The sequence below is a fragment of the Eulemur rufifrons genome, chromosome 19, assembly GCF_041146395.1.
Source record: "Eulemur rufifrons isolate Redbay chromosome 19, OSU_ERuf_1, whole genome shotgun sequence".
NCBI classification, from domain to species: domain Eukaryota; kingdom Metazoa; phylum Chordata; class Mammalia; order Primates; family Lemuridae; genus Eulemur; species Eulemur rufifrons.
The window spans coordinates 82,669,235-82,689,430 of NC_091001.1; the positions used below are offsets into that span (position 1 = coordinate 82,669,235).

Consider the following 20,196-nt stretch of genomic DNA (forward strand, 5'->3'; position numbering starts at 1 on the left):
GCTGTCTAGTAAGCTACTCCAGGGTAAACTGGCCTCCCTGCTTCTAATATTGCCCCTCAGCAACAAGGGTGCTTCAGCAAAAATGTGCCCTGACCTTGTTGCTTAAAATAACCCCTCAGTGCCGTTCCCTTGCCTGCAGAACAATGTCCAGCCTCCTTCCATTGTCTAGGAGACTGTGTCCTGGCCACATTTCTTCTCTAGCCTCATCTGTTGCCCTTTCCCACCTCAAATTTTCTGCTCTAGTGATATCAGGTAGCCCATAGTTACCCACGTGGTGCATTCTGTTTCATGCCCTCATTTAGCCCTTGCTCAGGTGGTTCCAACACATTCTCACCTGGCTTCCACATTGAGAGTCTGGTTATCATTTATACCACCATATTTATTGACTGGAATTATGTGCTCATGCATTTTTCTTTCTCAAACTAGACCATAAACTCTTTATTTTATTAATATTTACTAGCACATAGTAAGCAGACAATAAGTTTTTTGATCAGAACCAAGAATTTGAAAAGATTTCAGCAACTAAAAGGCAGACTATGGAACTTAACAGGAAGATAAAATTTAACAGATATACTTGGATTTAAAACAAACAAAGACCAGCCTGAGCAAGAGTGAGACCCCGTCTCTACTAAAAATAGAAAGAAATTATCTGACCAACTAAAATAGATATAGAAAAAATTAGCCGGGCATGGTGGCACATGCCTGTAGTCCCAGCTACTCGGGAGGCTGAGGCAGGAGGATCGCTTAAGCCCAGGAGTTTGAGGTTGCTGTGAGCTAGGCTGATGCCATGGCACTCACTCTAGCCCGGGCAACAAAGCGAGACTTTGTCTCAAAAAATAAATAAATAAATAAATAAAATAAAACAAACAAAGAAAACAAGTCTTGCCCTAAGTATTGAGTACAAGGTGAGAGAAAGATGACTCACCACCATCAGTAGATCATGTAAAAAAAAAAAAAAAAAAAGAAGGGCTGTGGTTTCAGTTGATTTTATGCCTTATATGAGTCAACAGTGTGATGCAACTCCAGTAAGCTAGTGTTCTGAACAGGGAAAGTAACAGTCCTACTGGTCAAACCATGCAGGAGAGTCATGACCCATTCTGTGCGCCTGCTTTAAGAGAGGGTGGGGCACATCCAAAGGAAGGCATCTAGAGTAATGAGAGAAGGTGAACCTTGTCATATGGGGAAGGAAATAGGGGTCTTTCATCTGGAGAAGACAGAGGGGGCACAATAATTGTAACCAAATGCCTAAAGAGCTATCACTGGGAGCTTCAAAATGCAGAATTAGGCCAACGAGTAGAAACTCCAAAAAGAACTTTGTGACAATTAGATCTACTAACAATGGAATAAGCTGTCTTGTAGGCTCCAGGTCACTATAGGGTTCAGCCAGTAGCCTCTGGGGAGAGGTGTGTGTAGAGGATCTGAGACCCTGAAGGAAGTTTGGACTAGATGTTTCCTTTTCTCCTGGTCAACTTTGGGGCTCAGTGATTTAAGAGGTCACTGAGTTCATATTTATTGGATGTTAAGGAAGACTGCCAGGAGTGCGTCTTCTGATGGTAATGCTTTTTGTCTACCTGGGAGAAAAATTATGAATAATCTAAATAGAAATTGTTTCTGGGCCAAATGTCTGAACCTTAGTGGGCTAGTCAATTATTACACTGTTTGTTTGAAATCTACTTAGAAAAGACATTTGATGGTTTCAGTGTATTGAGAGCCTTCCATTCTCCCATGTCCTTTTGTGGAAAGTTGAATAAAGTGATTGCTTCTTTCACTTATTTTTTTGCTTTTTAGTTCTGGAGAGTCTTGGCTTCTGGGCGGAAGTCAGAGGGATTATCTCAAGATCAGAGCTGATAACAGGATTCTCCTGTACCTTCAAGATGCCAGGCCTGCCCCAGTACCTCCAGAGCCTCACCAGACTAGCCATCGCTGCAGTGTGGGCAGTGGTGGCCAAGAGTGGGGAGCAGACAAGGAAGGTTCCCATCTCCTTCTCTCAGCTGTTAGAGTCTGCCTTCCCTGAAGTGCGCTCACTGACACTGGAAGCCCTGTTGGACAGGTTCTCATTAGCAGCCCCTGGATTAGGAGAGAAGGGACTGCCAGCCTTGCTGGGCAACATGGGAGAGAAGTTCTTGCTTTTGGCGATGAAGGAAAATCACCCAGAATGCTTCTGCAAGGTAAAGTCTCTGATGACCACCCCCTTCCACTCCCCACGTTCTTTGGCGAGACACCAGAATGGTAAAGTCATGAAGGCAAGATTGGGTTTGGGCTCTCCAGGGGCAATAGGAAGTAGATTCAGCATCCAGAGGATAAGGACTCTCTTTGTATGGTAGTTGGCATGGCTTCATGCATAAAAGAACACTAAGAAAAGCTTTTGATGATAGTGGTATTGATGGCAGAGATTAACCAAAGACAGAGCAAGCCACTCTGGGATGTTTAGGAAACAGATCATTGAAAATTAACTGTATGTGTCAGAGGAAGTCTTTGCTGACATGGCTATTTGGGAGCAGATGGCCACCTGGAAAGCATAATCAAAAACAAGGAGCACTGCCCTAGGAATCTGGGCATTTAGCTCCAATCCCAGGTTACTGGGGGCCCTCTGGCTAGTTGTTGCTCTTCTCTGCCTCAGTCTCCTAAAGGTATAACAGGGGCAATAAGAAGTCAATGGGAGCATTTCAAAAGATAGACCCCCTTGTTGGTATAAGTGATTTTGATTTAGCATCTGGAGACTTTTTCCTGAGCATATCTTTCTTTTTTCTTTCATGGACTTGGCTTACACAGATACTGAAAATTCTTCATCACATGGACCCCAGTGAGTGGCTTCCCCAGACGGAGCACTGTGTCCATCTAACCCCAAAGGAGTTCTTGGTTTGGACGATGGATATTGCTTCTAATGAAAGGTTTGCCCCCAGTGCTCCCTGTGCACCCTTGGTAGGGTGTATGGTTTCATCAGTCATTATGTAATGAACTTGCTCACAATCCTGGCCTTGGGACTCAGGTCCTGGATTTTGTTCTAGGCCTCAGCCTAAGAGCTGTGTTCTAAACTCAAGCATTGGAATGATGTCAGAGTTTCACACTAATAACCCAAAGGTAATCACTTCTGGAGGCATTTATATAACCAGGAGGTAGAGATTTCTGGTGTTCACATATGCGTGGATTACAGACTATCTGCAAAAATGATCTGTGTATAAAATATGTTTGATTTTATTTTTGTGTGGGTTTGTTTTGCTTTTTCTAGATCTGAAATTCAGAACATAGCTTTGAGGCTTGCCTCCAAAGTGATTGCCCATCACATGCAGACACGTGCAGAGGTAAGCCTGATTCTGTTGCCATCTGGGGCCTGGGTTTTTGTGCTCTTATTTATGCAGAAGGTATCAGTAAAAGTGAACTGTCTCAGCATCCAGAGTCACTATGATGTGTATATGTAGCCTCTACAAAATTATTGTTTGTGTTGGTTTTTTCACTTTGGGTATAAACTGTGAAGACTTTTTTGAGCACTACCTTTCTTGTCTCTTGTTTTCAGCATTTTTGCTTAGAGTCCATGAGGGTAGCACAACCTCCCCCCAAACACACATATGCCCAAACCCCTTGCTTTTTCTCCGTTTTTCTAGCTAGACTCTTAATCTAAAGCAGAATAAGCAAGTCAATTCCTAGAATATTTAGGATTGCAACCTGGTGGACTAAGCATGAAAATATATTGCTAAGGCTTAAATGTTCCCCCAGAACATGGCCCAGCTGGCTCTGGACAGAAGCCCAGATGTGCCCCACCTGTTTTACATGTCCTTTAGGGGTTAGGTGGAACTAAAATAAGAAAAACAGCTTCTTGGGAAGATGCCTTAAGACAAATACATGCATACTTAGGTGCATATAACAGAAGTAGCAACATCACAGGATTATATTAATAAGTAGAAGGCAGCCAATACCACAGGAAAATCACCTGAAGATCTTGATTACACTACCACATTGTGATAGTGGTGGCATAACACTGTGGGTTCTGAGTCCTTATAATAAACCTAGCCCTGAGATAGATACTGAAGGTACAAAAGTGAACAGAGACCAGAGGTACAGTTTAATGAAAGAAAGAGAGCGTTGAATAATTACATTAAATGTTCTGGTAGGAAGGTATACAGGGGCTGCAGGAACCCAGAGGAGGGATGAAGTGTTTGGGAGCTGAGGAAAACTTCATAGAGGAGATTGTGAGGTTGGGCAGAGATAAAATCAGAGGGTGAGAATTAACAAGCAGATGAGTGGTTTTCTTGGATCTGTCATTCAGAGGCAGACCAGGGGACTAAACCTAGATCATTAGGAGATACACAAAGCCAAAAAAGGTCAGGTGGAGTGGGGGGAGTGTAGGAAAGGAGATGATTTGCTAAAAATCTGTAGCCTGGAGAAAAATACACCAAGTTCTAACAAAGTAGTCACAAGGCAGCCTAATAGGCTTGCCAAAGTCATCATTCTTATTTAAAGCTGTTTTTAACCGATTGTCATGTATATTTTAAATGCACTGCTTGATACTTGAAGTGATATTTAATGAAACTTGAGAGTTCTCTAGGGAGAAAAAAATTAACAAAACTGTAGAGAAACACATAAAAGAAGTTCCTGGAGAAACCTGGATTTCTTTGTACATTAGGAGTTAACATCTTCCTCAGGCTCTAAGATGCTCATTGGTTCAGTTCTGTGGCTGCCCAGAGGTTATCAAAGGAATCAGTAGTCACATTTTGAACATTTAAAGAGACTCAGTTGATAGGTGAAATAAAGCATATCTGGAACAATACCCTTTCTAGAAAAAATGAAAAAACAGAATTTAAAATAATCCAGATGTCCATCAACTGATGAATGAGTAACAAAATGTGGTCTATCCATACCGTGGAATGAAGTACTGACACACACCACAGCATGGATGAACCTTGAAAACAGTATGCTAAGCAAAAGAAGCCAGTCACAAAAGATCACATATTGTATGATCCCATTTATACGAAATGTCCAGAATAGGCAAATTCATAGAGACAGAAAGTAGATTAGTGGCTTTTAGGGATGGGAGGATTTGGGAATGATAGCTAAAGGGCGCACAGTTTGTGGTGATGAAAATTTTCTGAAATGGCCGGGCGCGGTGGCTCACGCCTGTAATCCTAGCACTCTGGGAGGCCGAGGCGGGTGGATTGCTCAAGGTCAGGAGTTCGAGACCAGCCTGAGCGAGACCCCGTCTCTACTAAAAATAGAAAGACATTATATGGACAACTAAAAATCTATATAGAAAAAAAAAAAAAATTAGCCGGGCATAGTGGCGCATGCCTGTAGTCCCAGCTACTCGGGAGGCTGAGGCAGTAGGATCGCTTAAGCCAAGGAGTCTGAGGTTGCTGTGAGCTAAGCTGACGCCACGGCACTCACTCTAGCCTGGGCAACAAAGTGAGACTCTGTCTCAACAAAAAAAAAAAAAAAAAAAAAAAAGAAAATTTTCTGAAATGGACTGTGGTGGTGATGGCACATATCTGTGAATGTACCAGGATTCATTGACTTGTCCACTTTAAATGGGTGAATTTTATGATATGTGAACTATATATCAGCAAAGCTATTACTGTTAAAAACAACAACAGGGCTTTCTTTTAACAATAGTGTTAGTTAGAGGCTACTTTAAATGTTATAGCAGAAACTCATAAATACTGTGGCTTAAACCAGATAGAAGCAGTCCATGGTGGCTTGACAATGTTGAGCCATCAGGTTCTTCCCCTTTGTTGTTGTGCTGTCCTCAGCTTGTGGCTTCCATCTTACGGTCCCAGCTGGTTGCAGCAGCTCCCACCCTCTTGTCCTTGTCCAGCTAGCAGAAAGAGGAAACCCAGGAAGTGAAGATCATGGGCACTTCCTAAGGCGTGGCCTGAAAGTACACAGATACCACTTCTAGTGTCATCCCATTAGTCAGAACTGAGTCACATGTTACTTCCAGATGCAAGGGAGGCTGGCAAATGTAGTCTTTAGCTAGGTGCCCACGGGTCCAGCCAGAAATCGGGGGTTCTATTACTAAAGATAGGAGGAGTGTCTGGTTATTGGGGACTTTGAGTTATTATTTGCTGCCAGTCTTTCCCCATAAGTTTGGTGTTTCCTGGAGTTATCAGATACGCCAGTTTTCTGATGACCTGATTTGCATCAGAAAAGACTCAAGGAACTTGCTCTCTAGTTACAGTGACTCCATATTACTTACTGAAAGACAAGTCAGATTTTCTTTCTTGGGCTTTTTTATTTCTCCCTAGTTGGGATAGAAACATAACTGAAAAACAACTTTCTTCTCACTCTGGTAAGAGCTAATTTGCAGGCCTATTTGGGGTAGCTCATTCCTAATTCCATGTCAGCCTATGGTTGCATTTTCTGAACTGCTGATAGATACATTTTGTGTTTTCAGAACAGGGACTCGATAGCCCCCGAGCTGAAGCGGTGGGTTCAGCTGGTCGTCTTGTCCTGTGGAGACCATCTCCCCACAGGGTCTAGGCTGGCTGCTGCTGAAGTCCTCACCAGCACGACACCATTTTTCCTCACCAACCCCCATCCTGTTCTTGGTAAGTGTGCTGAGGGGCGAGTCCATTGTACTAAACTCACTAAAAGCATGAATAGATATTCTAGCCTAAGAAAGAATGGAAGATGGAAGATGTAATTGCCTTCATATCTTTCAGACGATTCCTGCCCTCTTAGTTCATACTCTAATGGTTTCCACCTATAGCCTTTTAACCAACCTCTTTTGTTTCAATCTTATCTCCTAAACCATTCTCCACAAAGCTTCTAAAGAGCCTCTGTGGTCTTTCTGAAACACAAATATTATCATTTCAGTCCACTGCTTAAAACTTTTGTGTGGCTTCCTATTCCCTTCAAGATGAAATCTATTTTTTTTTCTTTGCACCTCCTTCCTGAGAAAGACAGGATAAAATCTAAACACCTTTTACCATGGCTCATAGGCCCTAGCCTTATGAGCCACTGCTTGACCACTGCTTGACTAACCTCTGTCTTTCAAGACTCAGCCTAGGCTGGGCGCTGTGACTCACGCCTGTAATCCTAGCACTCTGGGAGGCCAAGGCAGGTGGATCATTTGAGCTCAAGAGTTCAAGACCAGCCTGAGCAAGCGTGAGACCCCCGTCTCTACTAAATAGAAAGAAATTGTATGGACAACTAAAAAATACGTAGAAAAAATTAACCGGGCATGGTGGCACATGCCTATAATCCCAGCTGCTCGGGAGGCTGAGGCAGGAGGATCGCTTGAGCCCAGGAGTTGGAGGTTGCTGTGAGCTAGGCTGACGCCACGGCACTCTAGCCTGGGCAACAGAGTGAGACTGTGTCTCAAAAAAAAAAAAAAAAGACTCAGCCTAACCATCCCCTCTTCCAGGAAGCCTACTGCAGTAATCTAGGTGAGAAGTGAATGGGTCAGTATGAAGCCATGGCAGCAAGGAAGGAGAGAGGACAAGTGAAAAGATGTTTAGGAAGTAGAATCAATAGGACTTGGTGGTATTGAGGTTGTTGTAAAAGAAAGGTTCAGGATAACTCCCAGGCATCTGGCTTCAGTGACTAGATAGGCTGCTGGTTCCTGCCACTGAATTTGGTTTGAGTTGAAAGTATCTTTGGGATATAAAGGTGGAGATATTTTGAGATCAAATGGAGGTACAGATCATAGCTGGTTTCCAGCAGGTTATACACCCCCATGTCTCTTTCCTCACCGTCACCCTCATGCTGTAGAGCAATAACCAGGAAGAGGCATCATGTCGATGATGTTTAAGAAAACCAAGTTTCGGCCGGGCGCGGTGGCTCACGCCTGTAATCCTAGCACTCTGGGAGGCCGAGGTGGGCGGATCGTTTGAGCTCAGGAGTTCGAGACCAGCCTGAGCAAGAGCGAGACCCCATCTCTACTAAAAATAGAAAGAAATTATATGGACAGCTAAAAAAATATATATATATATAGAAAAAATTAGCCGGGCATGGTGGTGCATGCCTGTAGTCCCAGCTACTCGGGAGGCTGAGACAGGAGGATCGCTTGAGCCTAGGAGTTTGAGGTTGCTGTGAGCTAGGCTGACGCCACGGCACTCACTCTAGCCTGGGCAACAGAGTGAGACTCTGTCTCAAAAAAAAAAAAAAAAAAAAGAAAACCAAGTTTGAGGAAATCCTAAGGAATTGAAAACCTAGGTGTTTTGTTGTTTTGCTTTAATATTTATATTGTATTTTTTGGTTTGTTTTTAAGCATAGAGTTTAATGAAAGGAAAACTGAGGACCTGAAGCCATGCTTCAATCCTGACCCCGTCCTCTCCTGCTGTGTGAATCCCATATTGTCATGCTATGATTCTCTTCCCATCTATTGGTGGAATTCTACTTTTGTTTACCTTTTCCATGCCCAGCCCTCAAGAATAAGACATGTTCCCTGCCTCCAAGGAGCTTTCAGTATAGTTGTGGAGAAAGGATTTACACAGTAAAGGAAATAATTGTTTTTTAGATGGTGAGATTCAAATTTTAAATGTTATAGAAGTTCAGACCAATCAAGTGTCTCATGTCCCTGTATATCCCTGGGCAACAAAGTTTTCTTTGATATACTTTTACTTCTTTCTTCTTAGTGACTTTCAGGCATTTTTCTTTACACCCAAAGGGAGATTGAGAGGGAACATTTTATGATTGTGATTTAATCATTGGACCTAGAGGAGTAAGAGCAAAGGCTTATAAACTTGGGTTGAGCTTCTCCAGTAGGGTTAACATCATTTTGCAGCACGTTTTCTGGTGACTTTGACTACTCTAACCCTAGCTCATAACAGACCAAATGTGTGTAGAATAACCTGGAATTTCTGTGTGAAATTGGGTTCTGGGCCAAAGCAACTGGTTCCTAATTAATTGCTGATGCTGGTTATAGCATTGTAGGAAACGAGGAAGGAGACCAGCAGTGGCCGATGGCCTACAAGAACATGAAAAATGGGTACTGAAGAGGTAGAAACAGAGGACAAAAGTGGGGACAAGTCAAGGGCAGAGCGAAGCCATTTAAGGAAATAGAAAACCTGAAATGGACTAAGGAGGGAAGGATCTTAGGGGTACTAATGACCATGTTAAAGAGGAAAATATCAAGAAAGGAAAGTATTAAGCCCTAGAGAACAATTAGAAAGGACGGATCCTAAAAGACTGAGTAAAACATAAAGCCAGATCTGCAACAGGAAGATGAGAATGAAACCCCAAATGGAGCCGTTGCTGTTCTTGGTATGACTAAAGTGTCAGTGACTCTGACGCCAGTTCTCCGGGCGTAGATGAGGGAGTGGGTAGACAAAGGGGAGCTCTTAGCACAGGATGGTTTCCAGGTTGAAAGAATAGGGATGCTGTATGGTGGTCTTCCATGGCCCTATTAACATCCCTCCACGAGCCTCACCTGTACAACAGGTATCCTGTCTGTGAAGCCCTGCTCACCTCTCACCTCCTCACAAAGTCTGTCTCAATTACAGCAGTCCCCTGGGAGCTTTCCCTGTGGTGAGTCACAGCCACACAGTTTCATTCTTGACAGCTCATTGCCTTGTGTTCTTGACTTGACATTCCTTTCTGTTGCTCAGAGACAGATACTGTCCTTTCCTGTTCATCATCCACAGCAGCACCTCGCACAGGCTGACTAGACAGAGTACAGTGCCCAGGGGTAATGCGGTCAGAGAGCAGAGCCACATACATGGGACATGGGCTAGTGCCTTAATCATGGGTCTTTCCCCTTTTTTGATTATTCCTCCCAAAGCATAATCTTGATTGATACTTTGCTTTCAGAATTTATAAGCACAAGCACTCAAATCAACACTAGGAGAGTTTCCCCAACGCAATCTTAATACATAAAGTTTCATTCTTGAGAATCATGACTCACTGGACACAGCAGGGCCCAGGGAAATTTGTCAGCTGGGCAGCAGCCACCAGGGGCCTTGGTTGCCTCCAGAAAGCCTACTTTCCCACCCCCAGAAAAGCCATTTCCAAATATTCCCCCTTAGGGCCTTCTCTTTTCCAGTGTTTTTTCTGACTCTTAGGTCTTCCTACTTTGCTGTTGCTCATACAGTGCTGCTCCCTTCCACCAGGGATTTGAAGTAGTATTTGCACCTGCCTGTCAATTGCATTCCAATTAATTTGAATTCCTTTTGGTTTTCTTAGAGTTGCAGGATACGCTTGCTCTCTGGAGGTGTGTCCTTACCCTCTTGCAGAGTGAAGAGCAAGCCGTCAGAGATGCAGCCACGGAAACCGTGACGACGGCCATGTCGCAAGAAAACACCTGCCAAGCAACAGGTATCTCGTTCTTATTGTTTTGCATTGCTTTGTTTTTCTAGGACAGGAGGGTGGCACACTTTTCTGTAAAGAGCCAGATAGTGAATATTTTAGGCTTTCTTGTCCATTTGGTCTCTATCTCAACTCTGCCATTTTAATAGGAAAGCAGCCATAAACAATAGATAAACAAATGGGCATAACTTTGTTCCAATAAAACTTTATTTACAAAAACAGGCCACTTCCCAGACTTGATCTGCTAGCCAAAGTTTGCTGACCCCTGCTCTAGGACATCCTAGAGAAAAGATTATTTTTCAAGGTAGAAATTTAATAAACAGTGTTAGGTCTTTTGTTAGTTACATTGTGATCCATTTTAAATAAGGCCAAGTCTCAATTATCTGTGTAGGTACATAACTTAGGAATTATGGATCCATCATTTTATTCCTACGTGAGTTTTTTTATGTGACAAAAAGTGACACATGATTAAGTGTAAGTGAAGTTTCTCCTCTTTGTTCCTTGGCTCCTCATTTGGTGGCAATATTAACCCAGGAAGCAGAAGGGGAGTAGAAGGAAGAGCAGCCAAGATGAGTAGTTCTGAGCTCATATCCACAATATGGGCTCTGACAGCCCTCGGCCCTGGGACTGTCTGTATGTGATGGCAAATGCCATGGCAGCAGAAAGGAGCTCTGGCTGCGGGCAGAAAGTGAGCTGCTGGATGTAAAAGATGGGCAGGTGGGGTAGAAGCAAGGTCACACCTCTGGACAAGTGGCCATCTATGAGAGTGACTGCGTTAGTGGACTTGGATTCCCTGTGCTTGGGGCTGGGTATCGGGAAAGGTCTCTGGGTCAGCCATCCCAACGAGAAGCAAGAACACCATTTTGAGTTGGGGTCACGAGCCAAGCAAGGGGGTCACGAGCCAAGCAAAGTTCACCTTCATGGACAGCAGAATGAGAGAGGAAGTAGCCATACAGTGTTTGCAGCTGATTCAGGGCCACTCATCCCTGTGGATAGGGCAGCTTACAGAGACCATGCTTGGGACTGTGTTCCCTGGAAGCTTCCTTGAATGTGTGAGCTTTCCATTACTTGAGTCCTCAGTCACAAAAATCTGTGTATGTTTCTCTGCCTATATGGAAGAAGCTAGTTTTAAATAATTTCTCAGTGATAGTATGCCAGGGTGGGCTTAGCCCGATCAGTTCTGCCTCTCGGTGGGAAAGCATTCGAATGGTGCTGCAAGGGATGTATACACTGGCTTCCCCCACCCCACTCTGCTCCAGCCCCCAACCTGCCAGACTCCCCCACTGCCAGAAATTCTGCCATTAGTGAGTCATTCCTTTTCTCAATTGCAGCTGTTCTTTGAAGGACACAGAGCGCCCAGCGAGTGTTCAGTAAATATGTGGTAGAAAATAATACTTGGTAGGTTTCTCTAGGACCTTCCCCACTAAAGATAGGAAAGATAATTTCATGGTGAAATCATAGGTGGAATTCTTCCTTCTTAATCTTTAATCTATAGTCTTTGCCTACTACTTCTATTTCTTTCAAAAATTTTCCAAGTTCATTTATAGTAAAACCATATTACCAGGTTCTCCCTCCTTCTAGTTGAGCTTTTTCTTACGAAATAGAAATCAGTAATTATATGCTGAGTGCCTTCTGCATGTAAAACCCCCTGTATGAGGCCTCTGAAGGGATAAAATATGTAAAATGTCAACTCATCTATTTTTTTATTCTTCGTCTTGATCTAATAACAAGGATGCCAGGCGGGAAAAATACTACAATTCTATAACAACTAGATGTAGTTTAGTTGGACCAGATCCTGTACCAGAGGGGAGAAAAGCCCTATAGGAAATTATTAGGACAACTCAGAACATCAGAATATTGTCTGTAGATTAAAATCAATATTAGATTTCCTGAATTTGATAACTGTCCTGTGGTTTTGAAGGGAATATTTTTATTCTTAGGAAATTCACGCTGAAATATTAAGGAGTAAGGAGACAGGACACCTGCAACTCACTCTTAAATGGTTGGGGAGGGACTATATGTACATATAAATGTTAAACATAAATACAAAGTTGCTATCCTTGTATGTTTGAAATTATATCAAGATAAAATGTTTTTTAAAAATCCAGTTCACAACTAGAAAAGACCAGTATAGTAAATATTGACAGACCATCTGAATGGTTTATCAATAAATAACTCAGCTCCAGAGTCACTTCTTTTCCCTAAATCATATCAAAACATCTTGCTTCTCTCTTTTTTTAAAACTCATTTTGAGTTAATTTTTGTATCCAAAAAAATGAAATTCAAGCCAGATTCCTCAAATTCAAAGGTCTCAGCAACCTGTGGTGGCACTCATTCAGACTAAGCAGCACTTCCTCGTGTGCGCTCTGCTCTGCCTGATTATTGATATTTAGAACCCCTGTGATACAGCGTGATTTTCTAATGCATAAAATACATATCTTTTTGCTTTAGACTGAAAGGTAGCTATGGACTGAGAATCACCCCCTGAGTTTTTGCTTCAGTCAGAAGTCAGGCAGTTGATTCATCAGAACAATACTGTCTTGTTTTAACATCCCTCAAGGATATCAAGCAGCTCATGGTAACTTTTCATATTCCTTCCACTTAGAAGGATTTTATAGACTATGCTGCTGATATTTTTCTCTTTGGTGTTCCAAGTTAATTATTAATTAATTCGCCATTGAACCTTGAATACCTTAAAAAAATACATGTTGTTTATTTGTCCCTAAATCAGTGGTTTAATAAATGCCACAGTAAAATAATATTATTAAATTATGTTAATATTTAATGTCTTCTTTGAGAAGTTAAAATTACAATAAAAAAATTAAAATCAGTGTGCTATTTTCCTCTAAAGAAAGAAACAACACAAGAAGTCCATGCCTCTGTGATCTTATGCTGTCAGTGAGGGCTGCAGACAGAAAGAGCTTTGCTCTCAGACTTGGGAAATACAAGGTGCATTCTGACTGTGGGCCCAGGAAGGGTCTTGAGAGTGGCACTGGCCCAAAGGAAGGGAGAGATGCAGCACAAATGAGAGCAGAATATTCAATGTGGAAGGAAAAGCTGGAGCCAAGATCCGGAGCTGGGAGGAACTTGGGAGCTGATTGAGCAGCAGCAAGTAGACTGTGTGGTCAGAACACAGTCTGGAGCCAGGCAAGGGAGAGGAGCAGGAGCTAAACCTAGAAAGGCAGGGGGGCCCACACGATGAATGCCAAGCCACCAACTTTTTTCTGTCGGTGACGGGAGGCTGGAGAGGGTTTAAAACAGGAGAGTTATGTTACCACAAACGTGTTTGAGGAGTCTCTCTGGCAGCAGAGTGTGATGTGGACCAGGGCTGGGGCTGAGTAAGAGGGACCGAGAGGCAGGGAGACCAGCTTGGGGCTCGCCCTCATGAGCGGCTGCCATCAGTGCTGGTGGGATGAAGAGGAGAGAATTGACTTGTGAGTGTGGGGGGTAGAATCAGCAGGGAGCTGCTGCTTGTGGGAGGTGAGAGACAGGGGAAAGTTTGAGATGCCTTCAAGATTTCCAGCCTAGGAGGTATCCAGGGGAAACACCTAGACATGCCTCTGGCACTGACATAGAACCTGGGCTGTGGCGTTCCAGGAAGTGAAATTGCCGAGAACTCGGGAGGCACTCAGAGGCCACAGGTCACTGTGATCTAGGACAAAGTATTCCTTAGGCCTTGGAGAGATTGGCGGTGGAAATTGAGAGGGCAAAAGGAGACCTTTATCTTCTGCGGGAACAGAAAGCTCTGTCCGGGCCGGACCTGCCCTCTCCAGAAGGTAACAGCTATCCTGGGAGCTCCAGTGCTCCTGAACAGGGCAGTTGCTGGTCCCGTCGGCGCCGTCTAGAACCTGTAAAGGAGGCGGCAAGCAGTAAATCTGGTTGTTCAGACTGCATCACCCCCGCCATATTGTTTTGCACACAGTTGGCCTTAGGTGTAGGTTTGTGGTATGAATTACTTCATGATCCTAGAAGGCCTGGAGAAAGTAACTCGGTGCTTAGATGGCTCTCCCAGGGATGGATTTGTTGTTCACCTTTTTTGCATCCTGGGGTCTCCTGGTGTCCTCCTGCATGGGCTTCACCCCACAGGGGTCACCTGGAAGCACGAAACTGGCAGCCTATGAGCAACTCTCTCCATGCAGCACCTGAAGCTCCCTCAGCCCTGCAAGTGTGAGCTCCAGCAGCAGGACCCTCTCTGCCCCTGCTTCCCGCCCCATGCCAGCTACAGAGCCTATAGAGGGGAACAGGAGAAATGGTGTTGCTAGGGCTCAAGAGTAGGGGATTGAAATTTACAGCTCGGGTAAGAAAGTATATGGGCCGGCCTCCAAGTGAGGCCCCACCTTTCTCCTTTCCCTGCTCTGACTTGACTTGTACCCTTGAAAGGCTCAGGAAAGAGCTCTAGTTCAAGAGCAGATGTTTGGGGCCATCTCTGCAGCTGCCTACCCTCTTCCACTGAGCAGCCCACTTGTGTCTATTTCACATACATCAGGATTTAATGTCAGATTTCATTTGAACAAGGGCCTCCATGTGAGGGAGAAACAACCTAGACAATATTTAAATTTAAATCACTAAAGTTGGTGATTCTCAAGTTAGGCAGACAGAGTTCTAGGTGAGAGCAGCAGGGGTGGAACCTATAATGGTACACTTATGAAGCTGCTTTTAGAGGAAGAAAGAATTAAAAAACACCCTGAGTGGGTAGAAAAACACCTAGTAGGCTAGAAGATGGTCAGAGTCCAGTGACTGGGGTTCCTCCATAGCTTTCCTACAAGCAGGGATATTTGAGCTTTCCGCTTTGTAGAGCCCTTTGACTCTGATGCAGCTGTCTGGTGTGGTTTAGCTTGAAATGCTGTAAAGAGTCAGACTTAAACACTTTGGGACATGTAGGGATGGTTAGACCGGAAGGTCACCAGATAGAACCCTATGTATTCCACTTAGCAGAGATAGTGGGGGTCTCTGGGAGCTGGAGGGGCCATCAGGGACAGGGCAGGCAAGGGGGCTGGCTTCCTGAACCTCCCTCAGGCTCCCTTCCCTCCCCGGCACTGGATCTCCCTCTCCTCCTCTTTCAGCTTCAGCCAGTGTTTGCCACCTGATTCAGATGGCTCCTCCCATCCCATTTCCATCCGTGAGATTCAGAAAACAGTTCATGATGACCAGCAGTCTGCTTTAGTTCATGCAGCATAAGAAAGAGAAACCACTTAACAAGGAATCTTAGGGGGTGCTAGATCTCATACCCGTTGTCAGTGTTTAGGTTCAAGAAGGATGACTTCTTGGTAGAAACTTCCTTATGAAAGAAATGTAAAAGATTTAGGAGGGGTGGGGCAGGCAGGCAGACCCATTGACCAACCTATGGCTCTTTTCCTTAAAGTACTGGCTGCAGGTAGTTCTGGCCCCTCCCTTCTACCAGGCCCCTTGCCACAGAAAGTCCTGTAAAACTTCTACTCATCCTGCCAAATATGAATGTTTACTGATTATGCATAAATTCCCACCTCTATAACAACTCAGCCCTCCAAGATCCACCCCCTTTCTCTGAACCACTGTAGCATTTGGTTATTGTCTCATCCCAATTGTCTTTGCTTTTCTACTCTTTTACCATTATCTTTCATGTGCTTTCTTTTTCTCTTCCCAACTAGCCCTCGTGGATTTAGAGATTAGAGACTGTATTCTATCAGGTACACAGTGGGTGCTCAGTGTGTGTTGATGAATTGATCTTTCACCGCAGTCAGTCAGTCCCAAGTTGCCCAGGGAGCGTGAGAATGCCCTTTCAATCAAGAAAGAGCTCGGAAACAAGCACATGGACCTTCCCTGCTAGAGCCAGCTCCAGGGGCAGTGTTTTCATTGATTCATACAAGCTGGAGTGGCAGTCTTCCTGACACACTCACTGTCTGGGTCTTGTAGCTAACAGTTGGCAACCCTGTAGCATTTGGCCCTTCCTCACTCTTAACCTGTCAAGTCTGAGTCTCACACTGCAGGGCCAGGGAGCCTATAGGGGCCATAGCCCTGGGTTAACCAGTAGACACTGAAGGAACCTTCTGCGCTTACTGTGATGACCCATAGAAACTGGAATAATGATGGAGCTTAGCTGGGAGGTAGAAGAGCAAGATGTAGAAAAAATGAGACTCAGTAGTGAATGGAGTAGTGGGCAAGTGGCATCGAGAGGCTGAGCGGAAGCAGTCCTGTGGCCTAGGGCAAGGAGGAGAAGGAAAACACCAACATCTGCTCAATGTCCCCCAAAATGCATTCTTTCTACCTACTCCCACCTACATTCCTACCTGTTCCCCCCCACATGTACACACACGTGCACCATCGTCACCCACACAGAGCCTGTGGGCCAGCGTGAAAGCACGAACACTTTTCACAGGCTCCAACCCTTGAGCGAGCAGGGAGGGAGACCTGGGAGGAGAGATAGGGAGTCCTAGGTCACTGTGACATTCTACAGTGGCCCCACGCTGAGACAGCTCAGTGAGCAAAGCCCCAGGCCTCTGGGACTTAGCGCTGAGTCACAGGTGGTTCCACCCCCGGAGCGGCTAAGGCTGCCCCCCAGCTCAGACCCTGTGCCTTTCCAGCTCCTGCCAGTTCACAGGGTCAGGCCCGAGAAGGGCTCTCCACGTGCCGCTTCCCTCCTCCCTCTGCCTTCCAGTAGGTTCCTTCCTACTCCCCTCAGAAACACTGTCTACAAAGCGGCCTTTCTGTTCTGTGGTGCCAAAGCCTGGCCCCACGCTCAATTTTATGTATGTACCAAGTACTTTTATCTAAGAAGAATAACCAAAAAAAGTTAAGAACCACTCCACTAGAATGTACCCTCCTACCTGCCTCCAAGTCTGACTTAAATTCCTCTTCAGGCAAGTTAAACTTATTTGCCTCCATCATTTCTTTGTACTGATTTTAAAATTCTAAACTGTTTTCTGATTCCTTCTCTTACTCCCACTTAAGACGGTCTACAGATTTTTCTCTTACTATTTAAGTATGAAGCAAGAAGCAGTATTCATTCATTCATTCAACAAATACTTACAAAGTGCCTGTCCACCAGGCTTGTTTCTTGTGCTAGTCCAATCCACCATCATCTCTGCCCTGGACTTCTGCAAAAACCTCCAATCAGGTCTTCCTGCCTCTACTCTTGTCTGCCTGCAATCCAAGGGGCTTCTTTAGGGGTAAATCAGATGGTGTTGCTCTCCACTCAGAACTCTCGATTGGCCTCCCATCATACACTGAATAAAACCCACACTCCCAAAATAACATACAAAGCCCTACCCGATCTAGCCTCTGCTACACACACCACACCCCCCTTTCCCTGTTCCAGCCACTCCAGCCTTCTCTGAGGTTCTCCAACTCACCAAGCTCATTCCAGCCTCAGGGCCTTCGTACTAGCTGTTCCCTCTGCTTGGACTATTCTTTCCTTGTCTCCCATGGGCTGACTCCTTTATATCATGCCAGTCTCATCTTCAGTGTCATCTCCGTAGAGGCCTGCCTTGACCACCCAGACTGCAATAACCACCCAGTCACTTGTTCTCACTTCACCCTACTGGTTTAATTCTCTGCATAGTTTTTATTTTTTATTTGTTATTTGTCTCCCTACACCAGAATAAACTTTCCTAGAGAGCAGAATTTTTTTTTTTTTTTAAATTTGAGACATGGTCTCACTATGTTGCCCAAGTTGTTCTAGAACTCCTGGCCTCAAAATGATCCTCCTGCCTCAGCCTCCCAACGTGCTGGGATTACAGGTATGAGCCACCTTACCTGGCTGAGAGTAGAATTTTTGTCTATTTTGTTCACTGCTGTATTTCCAGAACCGGGCACAAAATAGGTGCTCAATAAAAATCACTGATGATCAATTGAATGAATAAATTGAGGAATGCATAAATCAAAGTAGTTAAACACAATAAAGACCTTAGTGTTTTTAGAATCTACCTGGTGCAGGGGTGGGGATGGATCTGTTTGGATTTTGTGTTATTGTGAAATTGCCCTGAGGTTATGGCATATCCTTGTAAAGGCAGATTAAATCAGCTACCTTAGTCCCCACCTCTTCCCAGAGAAATTAATTCAACAAGGAACTGATTGAGCACTTACTTAGACTGGGCACTATGGCAGATCCTGGACTAACTCCATCTCTCCTTCATCATTCCATCCTGTCTCATGCAGGATGGAGCACGAGTTTTTCATCCATGGTGCCCACACACCTAGTACAGGGCTGGCTCTGGGCAGTGCAGAGCAGGGGAAGGCTGGTCAGTTGATCATCACAGCCAGGTGGGGAACCAGGGCCAGTGCAGAATGAATCAACCTGGAAGGGCTAGGGGAGGTGGCACCTTCCTGGGGCCTCTCTCTGGCAGTCTCTTCACCACTCTGAGCAGACCAGGGGGCAGGGGAGGGAAAAGAGAACCTCATCACCACCCTCTGGATGCTCCTGCTTCATTTTACCTCATTTAATCCTCACAACAGGCCGGGCGTGGTGGCTCACGCCTGTAATCCTAGCACTCTGGGAGGCCGAGGTGGGCGGATCGTTTGAGCTCAGGAGTTCGAGACCAGCCTGAGCAAGAGCGAGACCCCATCTCTACTAAAAATAGAAAGAAGTTATATGGACAGCTAAAAATATATATAGAAAAAATTAGCCGGGCATAGTGGCACATGCCTGTAATCCCAGCTACTTGGGAGGCTGAGACAGGAGGATCGCTTGAGCTCAGGAGTTTGAGGTTGCTGTGAGCTAGGCTGACGCCACGGCACTCACTCTAGCCTGGGCAACAGAGAGAGACTCTGTCTCAAAAAAAAAAAAATCCTCACAACACTGTATGAGATTCTTTGCTACTTTCTCCATTTTTAAAATTATATATATATTTATTTTTTTAGAGATGGGGTCTTGCTCTGTTGCCCAGGCTGGTGTGCAGTGGCTATTCACAGGCACACTATAGCCTCAAACTCCTGGCCTCAAGCAATCCTTCCACCTTAGCCTTCCAAGTAGCGGGCCCAAAGTCCCGTGGAAGATAAGTGTCAGAGCCAGAGTTGCAGCTCAAGTTCCTGTGGTGACAAAGGCCATGCACTTTCAGCACCTCCTCTAAGGCAAGAAATGAAGTCCAAACCTGGCCTCTAGTTTGGAACCTAGAAGTTAAGAGAAAGGGGTATATTGAAGGTCTTCTAAACTTACAATATTGTGTTTGAAAGAAGACACTCGAGTCAATCCTGAGAAAATGAGTTGGGGACCCAGAGCTGAGATAAACAGGGTTTGTCCTGAGGGAAGGGATTAAAGTTCTGGCAGGGAGGACAGTTGCAGCAAGAGATAGCAATGGTCCTGTATCACAGCTGCTGGCGTCCCTGTCCTTCAGTCCCTTCCCAGGGGAGGAAATCTCACCACTCGAGGGTGTCAGAGCCTCTGATTCACAGATGCGGAAACCGATGCCCAGCAAAGGCAAATGATTTCCAGAGTGTCATATAATTAGTAGAAAAGTGAGTTCTAAAACACAGACCCCTGAGACCAGGACAGCACTTCTCTGCCCCGCAAGCCTTGATTTACACAGAGGAAGTGACAGAAATGTAGGGATGCCCACTGAGAATAATCCAGACTCTTAGGCTAGAGAGAACTCGGCAGGGGTGAGATACGGTGCTGTAGGGTGAGGGCAGAGAAGATGGAACACTGCCTTGCAAAGCGGGCTTGGAGGAACTCCAGCAACACAGGGGTGGGAAGAACAAAGTGTTCTATGAAACCAGGCATCTCCCAGCAATAAAACCACACCCTGAGTCAGCCCTGAGACTTGACTGCCTTGGTCTCTCCTGGGCCTCTCTCCCGTGGCTGTCTGGGTGTTCCTCTGTATTGTCTGCAGTGTTCAGGGGAGGAAACACAGGAGGTTAGGAATTGCAATCCCGACTCCCAAGTGAAATGGTAAGGGGAAATGGCGGTTTTAGGAAGGGAGTTATGCAGAAACCGATTATCTGCATTCTCATTTATTCCTTCGGAACAGAGGTGCTTGATCAAGG

The 20,196-nt window shown here is 44.9% G+C and overlaps 1 protein-coding gene across 1 annotated transcript in view; it reads left to right on the forward strand.

The window, feature by feature from the left end:
- Positions 1 to 20,196, forward strand: part of THADA (THADA armadillo repeat containing) — a 307,357-nt gene that overhangs the window by 257,126 nt on the left and 30,035 nt on the right. The window contains exons 33-37 of the mRNA XM_069494327.1: positions 1,789 to 2,168; positions 2,773 to 2,891; positions 3,230 to 3,302; positions 6,386 to 6,539; positions 10,117 to 10,248. Of these exons, the coding sequence (XP_069350428.1) occupies positions 1,789 to 2,168; positions 2,773 to 2,891; positions 3,230 to 3,302; positions 6,386 to 6,539; positions 10,117 to 10,248 (858 nt within the window). The remainder of the gene's footprint in view (positions 1 to 1,788; positions 2,169 to 2,772; positions 2,892 to 3,229; positions 3,303 to 6,385; positions 6,540 to 10,116; positions 10,249 to 20,196) is intronic.